The following is a 13,909-nucleotide window of genomic DNA, read 5'->3' on the forward strand; positions in this document are numbered from 1 at the left end:
CTGGGAACGGCTGCCAAAATTGGATCCAACAGAACCTCGGTTCCCCTTCTGTGAATCAAAACTGGCATCATGAGTTTGGGGATTCTGCATAAGATGGAACTGATTTACTCCTCCTGGCTGCCGTAGCTGTTGTTTCACAATACAAAACAAGACTCTGTTACAAAAGCAGGTGCAAATGAACACGATCACAAGGCTCTCTTAAGACTCATGCCCTGGAGCGAACACAAGCACATGAAAGGACGGCCAACACCAGCCAACATCTAGCAAATCTCTCTGGGAGTCTTATTCCTGCTTCACTGTTTCTCAGGAAACAACATGGATGTGGTGAAGATAAAGATAAACGAACAGCTGGACTTACTATCTTCTCTAAGTTAAGATATGATCTGAATTCCAGTGGATTCTTTGAACTTTGAAGCAAATATTATCCAAAAGGTGACCTGTTATACTTTTCTGAACAGTTTAGGATCATTCTATGGGCTACAAAATGGGGGTTTTTTTTCACAAAATCTTTCTTAGATAATTAGGTTAGTTAGTTGATTAGTTAGTTCTGCATGTTTTGAGCTTTTTAGAGCATCTTGCCACTTTAAATCCAAATAAAACTGCTGGCTGAAAACAGATGCTCAATTATACAACTATACACCTTAGAAAAGCAGAAATGGTGCCTCCTGCACAACCAACAAGAATGCAGCAAGTGGTTTCTGGAAGGTACGTCAACAACAAAACACTTGTCTTTTCCAGCAGCGGAAAACCAGCAGCCCAAATCAGACGGAGCTTCGTTTGATTTGTTAGGTTTTTGAAATGGCTCATTTGTCAGACACCAAAAAAAATACCAACTTATTACCAAAAAACAACCAGATATTTGTTGTTTTTTTCTGTTTTTAGAAGCAGTAGAGACCCAAATGGAAGTACAAAAACATGCAAATGTAAATTTTAAATAATAGGTCCCTTTAATTTTCACAAATGGCAACAGTGGAAAAAAAAATCACTCCCTTGAAACTAGAAGAAACAGTTAAACAACTTAGAGTTCAATCAAATGCCACATTGGCTTTCTACAGGTGACACTTAGTAGGCAGGGCAGTAAAGTCTATCCTAAAATATTCTCCAGTTATTCCAGCATGCTATGTAGAGAGCAGCAACATCTGGAAGCGAACAGATCTTTACTAGAGCTAACAATGACAAGAAGGGACAATGAGATCCTGCAGAGACTCAAAGAGAAATGGAGAAACACTATAACATTTTGTCTGCTGCATTTTTTAAGACCTTAATTACACTTTTGAGGGAGAAAATGCTAGATTGATACTTCAAAGCTTAAAAATAACCAAAAAAACACCCAAAGAGCCAAATCAGGGTTTCCCCCAGTGTATTACAAGCCTGGCGGGCCACCAGGCTTTACTTGTCCCCCCCACCAGGCTAAGTCTTTTTAAAATGTTTGCATTTTGTAAGACTTTATAGTTGGTCTTCAGGTATTAATCTTCCAATCTTTCAATAATTATCAAATGATATTTTGAAATTTCCTGTCAACTTTAAACATTTTTTACTCAAAAACACGACGAGTCGCTGGATGAATGACTGGCCTAGTGCCCAACTTAGCAAGTTTTCTGGGGGGAAACCTTGCTAAGGTAACATAAAATCCATAGCTGCTAATAAATACATTGAGCCACAAGAAGACAAACACATCATTAGTGTTCCCATGAAATAACTTTAAGCAGATACGCTGCTTGGAAAGCTACCTGCATAGGGAAAAGAAGGGATTTCTTTCCCCCACAGACGTTTTTCATGAGACTTGAGTGGAGCTGGCTCATGAAGGGAGGGAGAAATAAAAGAGAAAGGAGATTGGAAGAAAGACGAATCAAACTGAAGCGGATGGTAACAAACATATGCCAACCCGTACGGCATTAGGAGATTCTGTTTGAAGATTGTCTGGCGTGAAGAGGCAATCAGGAGAGCAAAGACTGTTTGGCCTCGCTCTTCTGCAGCGTCTCGACCACATCTCAAGTGTCCTTCTTCCTCCCCTCCTCCGTCTCACCATCATTTATCACTCACTCCGTCTCATCTCTCCCTCATCAGACGCTGCCTCCTATAAATAAAGATACCAGGCCACCGGGAAGGAAATCTGAGAGGCACAATTTCTTCAAGGCGGTTTCTGCATCAGTTCTTAACAAAACTAATCCTACAAGGACACAAGCTGATGGGATATTAGTGCTGGGAAGCAGCAGAGTGAGCGACACAGAGCGCCCTCTTGGGTCTTTGCAACCAGCCATCACAAAGGCACAGTGACGAAATGATTGGCAGGATCTCCTTGATCGGGTCAGCAACGACAGCAAGCTATTCAGCTGAGAGTCTATCAATCACAATTTGGCTTAATTAACCAGCTGGAACGAGAGATAGAGAGCTGAAACGGGCAAATAAATGGACATAAGGACTTATGGTGGACAGAAACCAACAGAGTGGAGCTACAGATAGTTTAACCCCAGAGGAAAACCAGGATAATGAGAGCAAGGAAAGCAACTTTACTCCAAGACCTGATGTAATAAATTGATTTCTGTAAAAGAAGGTTTTCAACCCAACCAGGTTATCACAATATCTCCAGTCCGAGTGCAGTAGAAATATGGTGAATTCCCTTTTCTCTCAACTCATTTCTGTTCGTCTGATGGCACACGATAACAGAGCTCCTTAGTTTCAGTCTGCAGATGTTTGAAAAACCCTTTTTTCCACATGAAGACACTGGATTCTCTTTATTAAAGCCTACAAAGCTTCCTGAGATCTTAACTGAATAAGGTTTTAATTAAATATATCTCCAACTGTACTTTTATCCCCCAAAAATCCTTGCTACTCACATTCAAGAAACCCTTTTTAGCCTTAATTTAACACAAAAATAAAAACTTTCCCTCAAACACTAAAAAACAAACATATAATAGACAAAAAATTTGAAGATAATATGATAAAAAATAAATAAAAGTCATAAACTTTTGATGGATCGATAGAAATGTTTCCAGGTCAAAGGTTAAAATTCAGAGATATTTTCCTTCCAGGGTTTATTCTGATTTGAATTATAAACTAGTTTTTGGGCTGCTGCTGTGAATTAGCTCAAATTCATCTAACAAAATTAATATAAACAGCTATTGCGTGGCAACATTTTAGGTCTTAAGCAAAGAAAAGAAACGACAGCAGAGACAAAATTCGTACATGCTGTTAGCATACCCTGGCTAACAATTAGCCACTAACAGAAATGACGTTAGCATGTGCTTCACTGCAAAACTGATGAAGAGCTGAAAAACTATCGTCAAACTTTAAATACTGATTAGCGGAAGAATGAGCAAAATTCAAACAGTAATTGTTGCTTCCTGAATCAAACGCAAAAATGTCTACATTTCCAAAAACAAACATTAACAAATTGCTTTTTTCGCATTTCCTTTAGGTATTAGTAGAAATCTGACTCACTTCCTCCTAATCTGTGAATCATTCTTTTAGTTTTTGTCCACGTTTGTGATAAATGGCATCAAGAAGCGGCGGAAGGCTTAAATGCAGCTGGCTCTGCTTGATAAATGTTGTTCTTCTGCTGTCAACAACTAGCTTCTCTTCATTATGCTTCTGTGTTTCACTGTTATTACATTCAGCTGTGTATTAATCCATCATCCAGCCACGCTTTTCTACAATTCGTCTGAATCCATCACAAAAGCCTCATAGTCCAAACTTTATCTATCACCTTCTAGCAAAAAGTTGTGTTATTTGAGAGTAATTAGCATTTGCTGCATGAAAAAACACCAAACAAAGGTCTTTTTCATGGGAAAGAGCCTCATTTTATCAGCTTTTTCAATCCAGCTTTCTAAGTTTACTTGCGTGAGGCTTTGATATAAGAGCAGCAATGCATGAAAAGAAATACATGAGCAGTTTCATCTGTCAAATTCAAGAAAAATGTCCTTAACATAACCATTTCATCAATAAACCATAAATCAATTTAACACCAACCTTACATAAAAATGCTTTTGACCTTCTCACTTGAAAATCCAATAATACTTTATTGATCAGTTTAACTCTGCTTGACTAGCCAGGCTATGAGCTTGTTAGCCTGTCAGGTATTTTTTTTTCTTCCAGTTCCTGGCACACATTGTGGCATCTCTGACTTCCAGATCACATTTTTTAAGGTTTTTCCTGCTAGAACACTCCGCCAAGTACTACTGCTTCCACATGAAACCAGATTACCAGACGTAAAAAAAGTAAACAATTCTTACAATTATGTGATAAGGATAAAGCAGTAATTACCAAGAGCTCCTGCCACCTCTAAAACCCTTTAATTAAAACATTTTTCATGTCAAAAACACAACATAATGTTACTTTTAACAGCTCAGGAGTTCTTAGACTGTTGTGCTCTTTTTTTTCCAGGTGCTCATTAGCAATGTCAGTGGTAATCATAGAGTCTGGCTACAGAAATCAATAGGATGCCAGCAGGTTTACTGCTCCCACACAAACATCACAGTTAATTTAACACAACTTCTCACCTTTTTCCCTTAACACTTGGTTCAATATCAGCTTTCACAACTGAAATTACCAAAACAAACTTTCAAGTATTGACTGTTTGGCACACTGCAATCTGACAATTTCTTCAGTGCAGCTTTTACTTTTCACCGTCTCAGTAGCGCATCAAAAATTGGTCCCCTGGTACAATTAGCATAGCAACAAAATAAATCAAAATGACCTGGTGTCTGAGTCAACAGAGCATAATAATCACAGTGTTACCATAAGATCTGTGCTACTGTTAAAATTAGGAGGGATAAGGTTAGCCTGTCAAAACAAACCAGAACTACAGATAACCTGACCAAACATGGCGCACTAATATTAGCTAAAAATGCTCACTTACCATGAATCATAATGTGCTAATGAGCATTTGTCCCAAATGTTAGCATGCTGACAGAGTTTTTAGCTAACATTAGCATGATTATAGAGCATTTTCAGGTAGTTAGCATCATCACACATTAGCATTTTCAGCAAGCTCAAAATTTTTTATTTTTATCCAACATTAGCATGCTAACACAAGTGCTTTCAGCTAACGCTAGCATGCTCACATGTTAGTATTTTCAGCTAACATTAGCATGTTCACAGTGTTTTCAGCTAATGTTAGCAGGTTTCCGAGTATGGCTGGGAAGGACTAAGTATGAGGACTCGCTCACATGTGAGCGCTTTGCATCATGGGAAGGGCTTGTGGCATAACTTCAGTAAGAACAGTACATGATTTCCTGTCAGTCGGCAAAAATCTCAAAAACCAGCAGAAAATTTTGCAAAATTTGTTGCTAGTTGTCTCAGAGTCACTAGCAGGGTTCTGAAAAGTTGCTAAACATATAATCATAGTTGCTAAGTTGACCACAACGGCAGCAAAATTTAATTTAAAAGGTAGTTCACGCTAATTAAAACGGGTAAAACTGGCATGAAGATCAGATTTAAGAATAAGATTTATTCTAGTATAACACAGTATGCTGTTTATGTGACATGGTATACCCAAGCACTGAAAACAAATCCTGGCAGGCAGATCAAATAAAGACACGAACAGACTGTCTGCTTCAGTTTTAATTTGTTTATAAAAGCATTATATCACAAAAATTATTTTTGTGCAATTAACTTCCAGATATGACTCATGTCAGCCCACTCTGAAGCGAAACCCGAAGGCTTCTGTGTGGTTATTAATATAGAAGAAGTGGGTCACTCCGTACACACAAAGCAAACTGGAGTGGTTCCGAGGCTGTGCTGCCACTTTTTCTGATCCCTCTGTTCGTCGTTTAATCATGCCTGCCAGTGCCCAAACCCAAAAGTAAGCCTCAGACCAACAGTGCTGCGTCCCCTGAGAGGAAGCGCTTTGGAGAAGCAGCCTGTGAAGTAAGCGAATGCCTGAGCTACTGAAGAAAGTGAGCAACAGGAGTGGGAGAGTGGAAACCACTTCCCCCCACCATCCATCTGTCAGCGAGCCAGCGTGCCCACTGGTTCTGTTGTCACCCTGGCATTCTAGCTCTGCCTATTAGCCTGCTAGTTAGACTGGCATTTAGACTGGCAGGACAGACGCGAGCAGAAGCCAAGGGGTCTCCTGCTCGGGCAGCGGCGAACTAATGTGCAACTGCAGACAAGCTCAAAGGAGCAAACTGCAATATGCTGCAGCTGCCTCCTCCAATCACGTCACTCTGGCTTAATTTGATTCCTACTCGACAGGATTCAATTACATTTTATTAATTTTGGCACAGTGCGACTACATCGAGTTTGATTCAATTTCTGCCGATGCAATTTAACTAGATGCAATCAGATTCCCTCGAATTGAATGAATTTTTAAACATAATCTCATCCTGTCTTCCTCTCTCTGTACAAATCTTCTCGCCGCTCTAATTTTCCCTTTCTGGGATTCACAATGTAGGTTTTAATGAGCGATGCAAGACTCCTCCTGGCACACGGACCCCAACTGATCAGTCTATCTGCGTTTTCTTGCCTTCTACTTGGAAGAGACTCCCTGAGGAGCACATTAGTCACTTCAATGACAAAAATGGGTAATTCAGGAGAAAATGAAACAAGTTTGGCAGAAGGTATCATTGAACGTGTTTCTGTTTATTCCCACTGCACCACAAATAAATCGAGCATTTTTATAAAATACTCGTTAATTCACCACTTTTGCCCCAACTTAAGTTGCTTTCAACCCCAAAATATCAATCATTCGTCAACTAAACATAAATATAATGAAGCACATCTCTAATTGATGATGTATTTTGAGAGAACCTTGAACATAATAAATCTTAACAATGGATGTTTCAAAGCAACAGGGAACCAAAACACGATAACGCATTAGAGAACTGTCATTGCAGATGAATGTAGTAGCTGATTGCTTCGTCAAACTACTAGTAGTTGGTGTGAAGAGGAGCTTTTAGGTAACTTTCATGGCATTGCATTGATTCAACAACGTGTGAAAAACATTCCTGAAGAGGTTTTAGTCCATATTGACAAGTAGGCATCACAAAATCTACTGTTTCTCCACTTCCTAAAGGCAATGACGCTCAACTGGTACCAAAAAATTAAGATTAATCGTGTTGAATCTAGCAATAAATTAGTTGTTAGCTGGAGTATATAGACTCAAGGACAAGTCCACTTGCAGAAACAGCAACACAGAGAAATAATTAAGTCAAAACTGTCCAGAAAATACAGAAATCTTCATTTAAGATAAAAAAAAACTTCTGAGTCTGTAAGAAAGTTCAACCCAGAACTCCACAAGTGCCAGTTTTAACTTCAAACACTGTAAAAAAAAAAAACTCCTATTATTTACCTTCTACTGTTCAATTATTGATTGATTATTCCAAAAAATAATAATCAGATCAGCCCTAAACTATGATGATGTTAAGTAAAGCAGAAAAGGCAGAAACATCTGAAGAATAATTGAGAAAGTTCAATTACCAAATATACCTTAACCCAAGTTTCAAATCTCCGCCTGGATATTTTTGCGTATTTTAATTGTATAAAGTTCTTTAAATGTCCTCTGGGTAAATATATTTTTGCTCATTTATCCATAACAACAGGAACTTTCAAAATCTAGCAAGTTATTTTCACAATTTACCGTCTATTAAAACAGTGTTTTCTAAGATTAATTTCACTTGCGCTACCACAGAAGCTAACAACATTAACAAATAGTACAATTTTGCACAGAAAAATATCAACAAATATGCTATATTTTTATCCTGAGTAAGGATGTTCTGCAGTTTTATTCCGATTAGTCATGTTGCTTTGCTTATTTGATCATTTTTAACCAATAATCTGATGTTTTGGTGCAATGATTGTGATTTGTTTCCATTTTCAGTCAAACTGACTGAAAAGCTCAAATGAGTTCCAGTGTAGCATGCCAACAGCTCATTCATTAATAATCAAACAGTCATTTCAAACAGGCAGGAAAATGCAGATGTAGACGTTAGAAAACCTCTTTCTCAGTAACCAAGATGTGTTGTCGTTCCTCAGACATCCAGGTGTTTAGAGTCTCCGCTCGATTATTCAGAGCTGAGGCCAGAACGCGGCGCCTCGAGTGCTGAAGGGCAAACACGAGGAATCAAAAGCTTGCAGGCAAATAAACAGCATATCTATAACACAAAGATTGGCCTTTGTACAACCGCGGGGCCCTGCTGACTCTGGTCGCCGCTTAAATTGATGCCTGCATGCACAGCTGCCTCCAGGGACCGATCACATTCTCATATATGTGCTGGCTCTTTACATCTCTCCTTTTTTTCCATTAATCTAATCACGCAGCGCTGCATTCGCTCTGCGAGGGGCGCCGCAGAGCTTAAAGAGGAACTTGTGATTTGCTTTGGTGATGCTAGGAGGTGTGAGAAGAATTGAATCAGAACTTTTTAAAAGAGGCAGTGTTGTGTATTTTCCAGGTACATGTAGCAGGGGTGTCAAATTCGTTTTGGGCCAAACCAAAATCTGACTGTTCTTAAAGGGCCGGTTGTACCTGACTGTATCTATAAAAACTGTTAAAATATCAATAAATAGCATTCAATGAGTGTTTCTTAAAATTAAATAATATTGATCATCCTTTCAGACTGATCAGTCCATCCAGGATTTGTGATTGTTTTTATGATAAAAATGACAGAATTTGTGGTGCCAATTTAAAAATATTTGCTTTAACGTATGATGTTAAATGTGACTTTTTATTCATTGCTGTATCGATCACAGATTTTAACTTTTACTTTAACAGCAAGTAAATTTGAAAATCCAATGTTTTGGCCAATTTTGAGAAAAATCTGCTGTAAAAATCGGAACAACTGTAAGGATTTGTTGATTTCATGTGAATTCTACGTATTTATAGAAAACTATAGGAACTTATTGATGTAATATGGAGTCTAAAGGGCCACATAAAAAGCTGCGGTGAGTCAGATTTGGCCCCCAGGCCTTTAGTTTGACACCTGTTATAGTGCAATCAAGTATCTGTGTTTCTATTCAACTCAAATCTGACTTAAAAGAAATTTTATTTTGTAATTTAACGCCTTGAAATTGGGTCACTGTCTCTTTAAAAACTCCTGTTCTTTCTGAAACTCCCCCTTCAGGAACTCAGTCCAACATGGCTCCTCTATTAATTCTTTAAAAACGTTTTTACCAACGTTTCTCTGAGAGTAGCTCCTATAACGAGACGCGCAGCTCCACCAGGTGTTTGCTAATTGCTGCTGGCTAGTCTGAAGGAACTGCTCTGTGAAACAGAAGCTTGGAAACTGCAGCACTGAGGAACTTCAAAGGCGGGGCTAAGTCCATCCAGGTGTTTGCAGCTGAATGGTTGCCATGGAGATTAAAGGATTCCTCAAACATGCATGAAAGAACTAAGGCAATACTGCAGATGATGTAAAGCTCAAAAACATTTATTTTACATCATACTGTCCCTTTAAAAAAGCACATGTGAGTATCAAAAGGTTGAGCTTCTTTTTGTATTCCTGCTTGCTAATGTGAGCATGTAGATAAAATATAAACCTGATACACGGTGAAGTCTTTGCTCCGGGTGTAATGAGGCACACTGAAGCACGTTGGTATAAATCTTTTAAACCCTTAGCCCCAGACGCCACCAACATCCCCAAGAGATACAGCAAAATATCTTAATTACGCCACTTAACATCACATCGGCGAGTCCCGGGTGAGCCCAAGCAAGCATATAATTCATTGTGCTAAGCATCTGCAGCAGCCAAATACATAAACCTTCAAGGATGCGGGGAAAGAGACGGAGAGCTGGGAGTTCACAAGCAAATGTTGTTCCTTCAGGAGCCAGAGGGGATGAAACGGTATTTAGGCGCCAGAAGCACCTGGTTCAACATCAGCTCCAGAACCTCACAGTGATAAAAGATCCGCTACTCCACATTTCACTGCAAAGATCCCTCATTACTCCCATTACAGCGAGCCGTGTGTCGTCGCCTGGGTCAGACTGAGTTGACTTTGCTATCAGAAAAAGCTCGATAAGAATGGAAATTGGTTGGTGGGTGATGTAAGACCCCTGCAACGAAGAATCAGTAACCAAACCGTGAATATTCAAGTGAAATTTAAAACAGTGGCATCTCTTTGTTCAATGTCAGAATTTAATAATGAATGAAGCAGCAACAGGACTAAATGCTTCTTCTTCTCCTCCGCTACGTTTTAAGTCCAAGTGATGCAGGAAGTTGCAAAAGTACAAATATTTTTCCCTAAAATCTAGTACATATCAGTACAAATATATTATTATCCCCTTATGGAACCTTTCCTTGTAGAAAGGTGGGAGAAAAAGAAAATTTAAACAGAATTACCCAACACCATTGGTAAAACAGTAAAAAGTCTATGTACAGATATCAATAAAACAGCATGAATGACAAATTAAGACATCAGAGCCCATCTGTATGGGATTTAATCTCAGTATAAATCCAGATTACTTTATATTTTTTAGAGAATAAACAGCATCATGAAGACCAAGGAACTGGCTTTTTATGGAAGAATGGCAAGAACAGGTTTCAGCAAGTCAAATTTAAGACTTTTTAAGACCTTTTCAATGTCACCTTGAATAAAATTAAACAATAAATAAGGTTAGGTGGATGCATATGGTTCTCTACAGCCTTAACATAGTTCCAGTTTGCACAGAAAGCATCTCGCCTCAAACTGGTTTGCAACAGATGTGAGACAGTGGTGAAAACAAACAAATTAGCAACTTGTGTTGCTAATTTTGAGCTTTACATAAACGGGCTGACGACGTGACACAAAGAAGTTGAGAAAATGTTAAACTTTTGTTGCCGTCGTCACTACAAATTCTTTGGTGTTGGGTTTCACCCATGACCTTTGCCTGTCGCCATCACTCGTCACTCCCCATGTGTCGAGCTCTGTGACACAAAGAGCTAGCTAGCTAGCTTGCTAGCACGAAGGGCTGGACAATAAATCAATAACATGTCGTAATCGACACGTGATCAATATTAATACAAAATACATCTGATAAAATATTCAATATTCAATATACATAATATTTATTGGACTTCAATCCAATAAGAACCACATGGCATTCTGGGAAATGTAGGCAAAGGAAAAACTATAACCACTCAACCGCTCACAGCTAGCTAAACAAGTTTGGCTACATGTTTCATATAAAAAATCTGAATGTTCTTAAAGGGCCGGTTGTGTCAGAATGTACTGATAGAACCATTACACTGTTAAAATGTCAGTAATTAGCATTCAATAAGTGTTTCTTAAAGAAAAAAATGTGGAGATCTGTAGATTTTGCATATTTGTGAAAAACTGGAGGAACTTATTGATGTAATTTGGAGTTTAGAGAGCCACATAAAAAGCTACAGTGGGCCAGATTTGGCCCCTGAGCCTCGGGTTTGATGCTTGCTCTAAAGCAAGACTTGAGAATAGATGCAATCCAGCTGACCTCTATAAACTAGAATTGCTCATGTTGGCAGAGATGTGCCACTCCTCACAATTATTTGCTTATTTCTGTTGGTTTGCACAAAAAAGCCAAGTAACACACATTACGGTTTGTGCTTAACCATAACAACACGCTTGAAGAAAAGCCTTCAACATGTTAAACTAATGCATGTCATCAAAGGAAGAGGCTATAAAAGTTGTGCATATCTCTTTCTCCTTTATGGCCCCCAGTTTGAGCCTCAAAGCATTATGAGCATGCAACAAGCTTTAACAACTTCAGCCTTGGCAGCACGTTGCAGCGCTCTACCCCCACCTGGCGTCGCGCTCTGGAAACCAGAGCAACCCCTCTGCAAAAACCTCCAACTAAATTTTAAGTATTTTTGTCAATATATACATATAAGGGAATGTTTTGTGCTTTACTGAATTGCGCTTTTGCGGTTTAAGAAATGAGGAGTTAACCATTCCCCCCCTCAGGCTTCACTGACCAGAACATAATTAGAGACACGACAAGTCTAAAGGATGCAGCTGCGCAGGTAACGAGGAGCCACGAACAGGTGCGCGTGGAAACCAATTAACAGCGGTTAAAAAAATGATTTTTAAATCCCCTCAACTTTGAGGCGCGTGAAGGCGCATCACTAATCTGTCGCTGAAGATGTTTCAGCGCTATCTTCAATCTACAGTATGCAGCAACGCCGAGTGAGAGCACACACACACAAAAAAAGAAAAACAGGAAGGCGGTGGTCCAAATAAATGCAGCTGAAGTTGGAGGAAATCAAGCAAAAATGTAAAGGAGGCAAAAATGTAGCGCGGGCGCTTAGGTTGTGTCTAAGAAGCCTTGGTTTCTCCGTTCCTATAAAGGACCCCATCATAATCCCCCTTTTCAGGGCGAAAGCATTCTGGCCCCCCGCAAGACGTGCTTCAACTACCAAACAACGGCCACTTAAACAATCCAGTCCCACTTCTCCCCGCCTGTCGCAGCGGACCAAAATGGCACAGAACTTATCCACAAAGTCACCAAGCTCCGAAAGGCTTTCTCGCATCCGGCTCACCTTGACTGATGCCGACGAGCACCCCGAAGAGGAGGGCCGCTTTCAGCATCATTTTCGGGCAGGTTTCGGGCTGCAGGGCGCTGCTCGGAGGGAAGCCGCTGTGGGAAAACGATGCTCGCTTTGCTCCGTTCATCCACCGTCCTGGTCTCCGCTGGCGACTGAGCTGCTGCTGCTGCTGCTGCTGCTTCCTCCTCCCGGTCCTTCCTATGCGCGCGCTCCCGATCCGCGCTCGCGCCTCGCTCCCCTCCAGCATCGATCCTCACCAACATCACTGCTGGTGGTGAACTGACCAGAAGAGGAAACTGCCTGTAAATGTGTGCATGCTTCGGTTCAGGCTGTTTAGGACGTCCAAGAACGATCTTAAAATTATTTCTAAGATCTAAAAAAAAAAAAAAAAAAAAAAAACTTCATATCAGTAATGGCGCAAGTATTTTTCTAAATCTAATGCGTTATCCTACTCTAGTTACCTACCAAAACCAACTTTATTAAAGCAAATCTGCAAAATAAGGCATTTTTAATCCAGTTTTACAAAATAAACTGATTTTTATTTCTGTAGTTTAGCTGCACTGGATTTACAAACCAAACTGCACTAAATACATGCAGGAGAAATCAAAAGTGGGAGGAATTTGCACCAATTTCTGCTTAAATCATAAATAAAAGATGGAGATACAGTAAATGTTTAAATTATTTTTATGAACACTAGTGATGTGCAATACTGTGAATCTGGTGACTGTATTCAAACTCTCTCACTGAGAGGTTCAAGCATTTATTGCCTGCTAAAATGTCTGATTTCCTCTTAGTAATTTGCATGAAATATGTCCATATTGTTCCTGTAAACATACTAAATTATCTCTTCCTTTTCCCAGCTGCTAATGCTACAATGCTATGGTGCTAAAGATCATCAGCCCGGTCATAGCGCACTACCATTAGCATAATATTAATATTTATATAAGCGGTACTTATGTGGGATTTATTTTGTTAGCTGAGTTGCTAATCCAGGATGTGAGGTCACAACACCTGCTGTACGCAAAATGGTGTCCAGATTTTTCTTTGCCGCCATCTTGGTAGTCCACCCCACTTTTGAAATGTTTTGTAAAACTAGTGCTTTATTTTCTTCTGTTTTGCATATTGAACTAGCAACTGTTGTTCTGTTAGCTTTGCTAGCTTTCAAGCTAATTTGGCTTCATTCCCCAAAACAAACCTTGGTTCTTAAACATACATATTTAAAATGAACTGCATGAATTTATAATTGGCTGCTAATTGGGGATCAGGAAATTTATAGAGGTAGGTATTTTCCTCTATATAGTCTTACAGGCAACATTGAGAGGAAAAGACAAGCTTTATTAAATTAGAACATTATTTATTTATACATGAAAACAGATTTTTTTGTGTGTGTGTTTTTTACAGTGCACCAGTTCTGTTGGGAAGAATGGGAGGGGAAATCAGAAAACTACTGGGAAAACGTCATGGAACCAAATCCA

At 39.3% G+C, this 13,909-nt stretch overlaps 2 protein-coding genes across 5 annotated transcripts in view; both read right to left on the bottom strand.

Annotated features, from left to right (window-relative positions):
• Positions 1-12,681, bottom strand: part of ncam2 (neural cell adhesion molecule 2) — a 275,630-nt gene extending 262,949 nt beyond the window's left edge. For 2 of the 3 annotated variants that reach the window (XM_005809637.2, XM_023329359.1), the window contains exon 1: positions 12,429-12,637. In XM_005809637.2, the coding sequence (XP_005809694.2) occupies positions 12,429-12,561 (133 nt within the window). In that variant the 5' untranslated portion in view covers positions 12,562-12,637. Of the gene's footprint in view, positions 1-12,428 lie in introns of all 3 variants that reach the window. The other variant, XM_005809636.3, reaches the window with a different exon arrangement.
• The window catches only part of LOC102228431 (NLR family CARD domain-containing protein 3-like), a 971,185-nt gene that overhangs the window by 364,378 nt on the left and 592,898 nt on the right, over positions 1-13,909 (bottom strand). The gene's annotated exons all lie outside the window — the stretch shown is intronic.

This window comes from Xiphophorus maculatus, chromosome 24 (genome assembly GCF_002775205.1).
Source record: "Xiphophorus maculatus strain JP 163 A chromosome 24, X_maculatus-5.0-male, whole genome shotgun sequence".
Taxonomy (NCBI): Eukaryota; Metazoa; Chordata; class Actinopteri; order Cyprinodontiformes; family Poeciliidae; genus Xiphophorus; species Xiphophorus maculatus.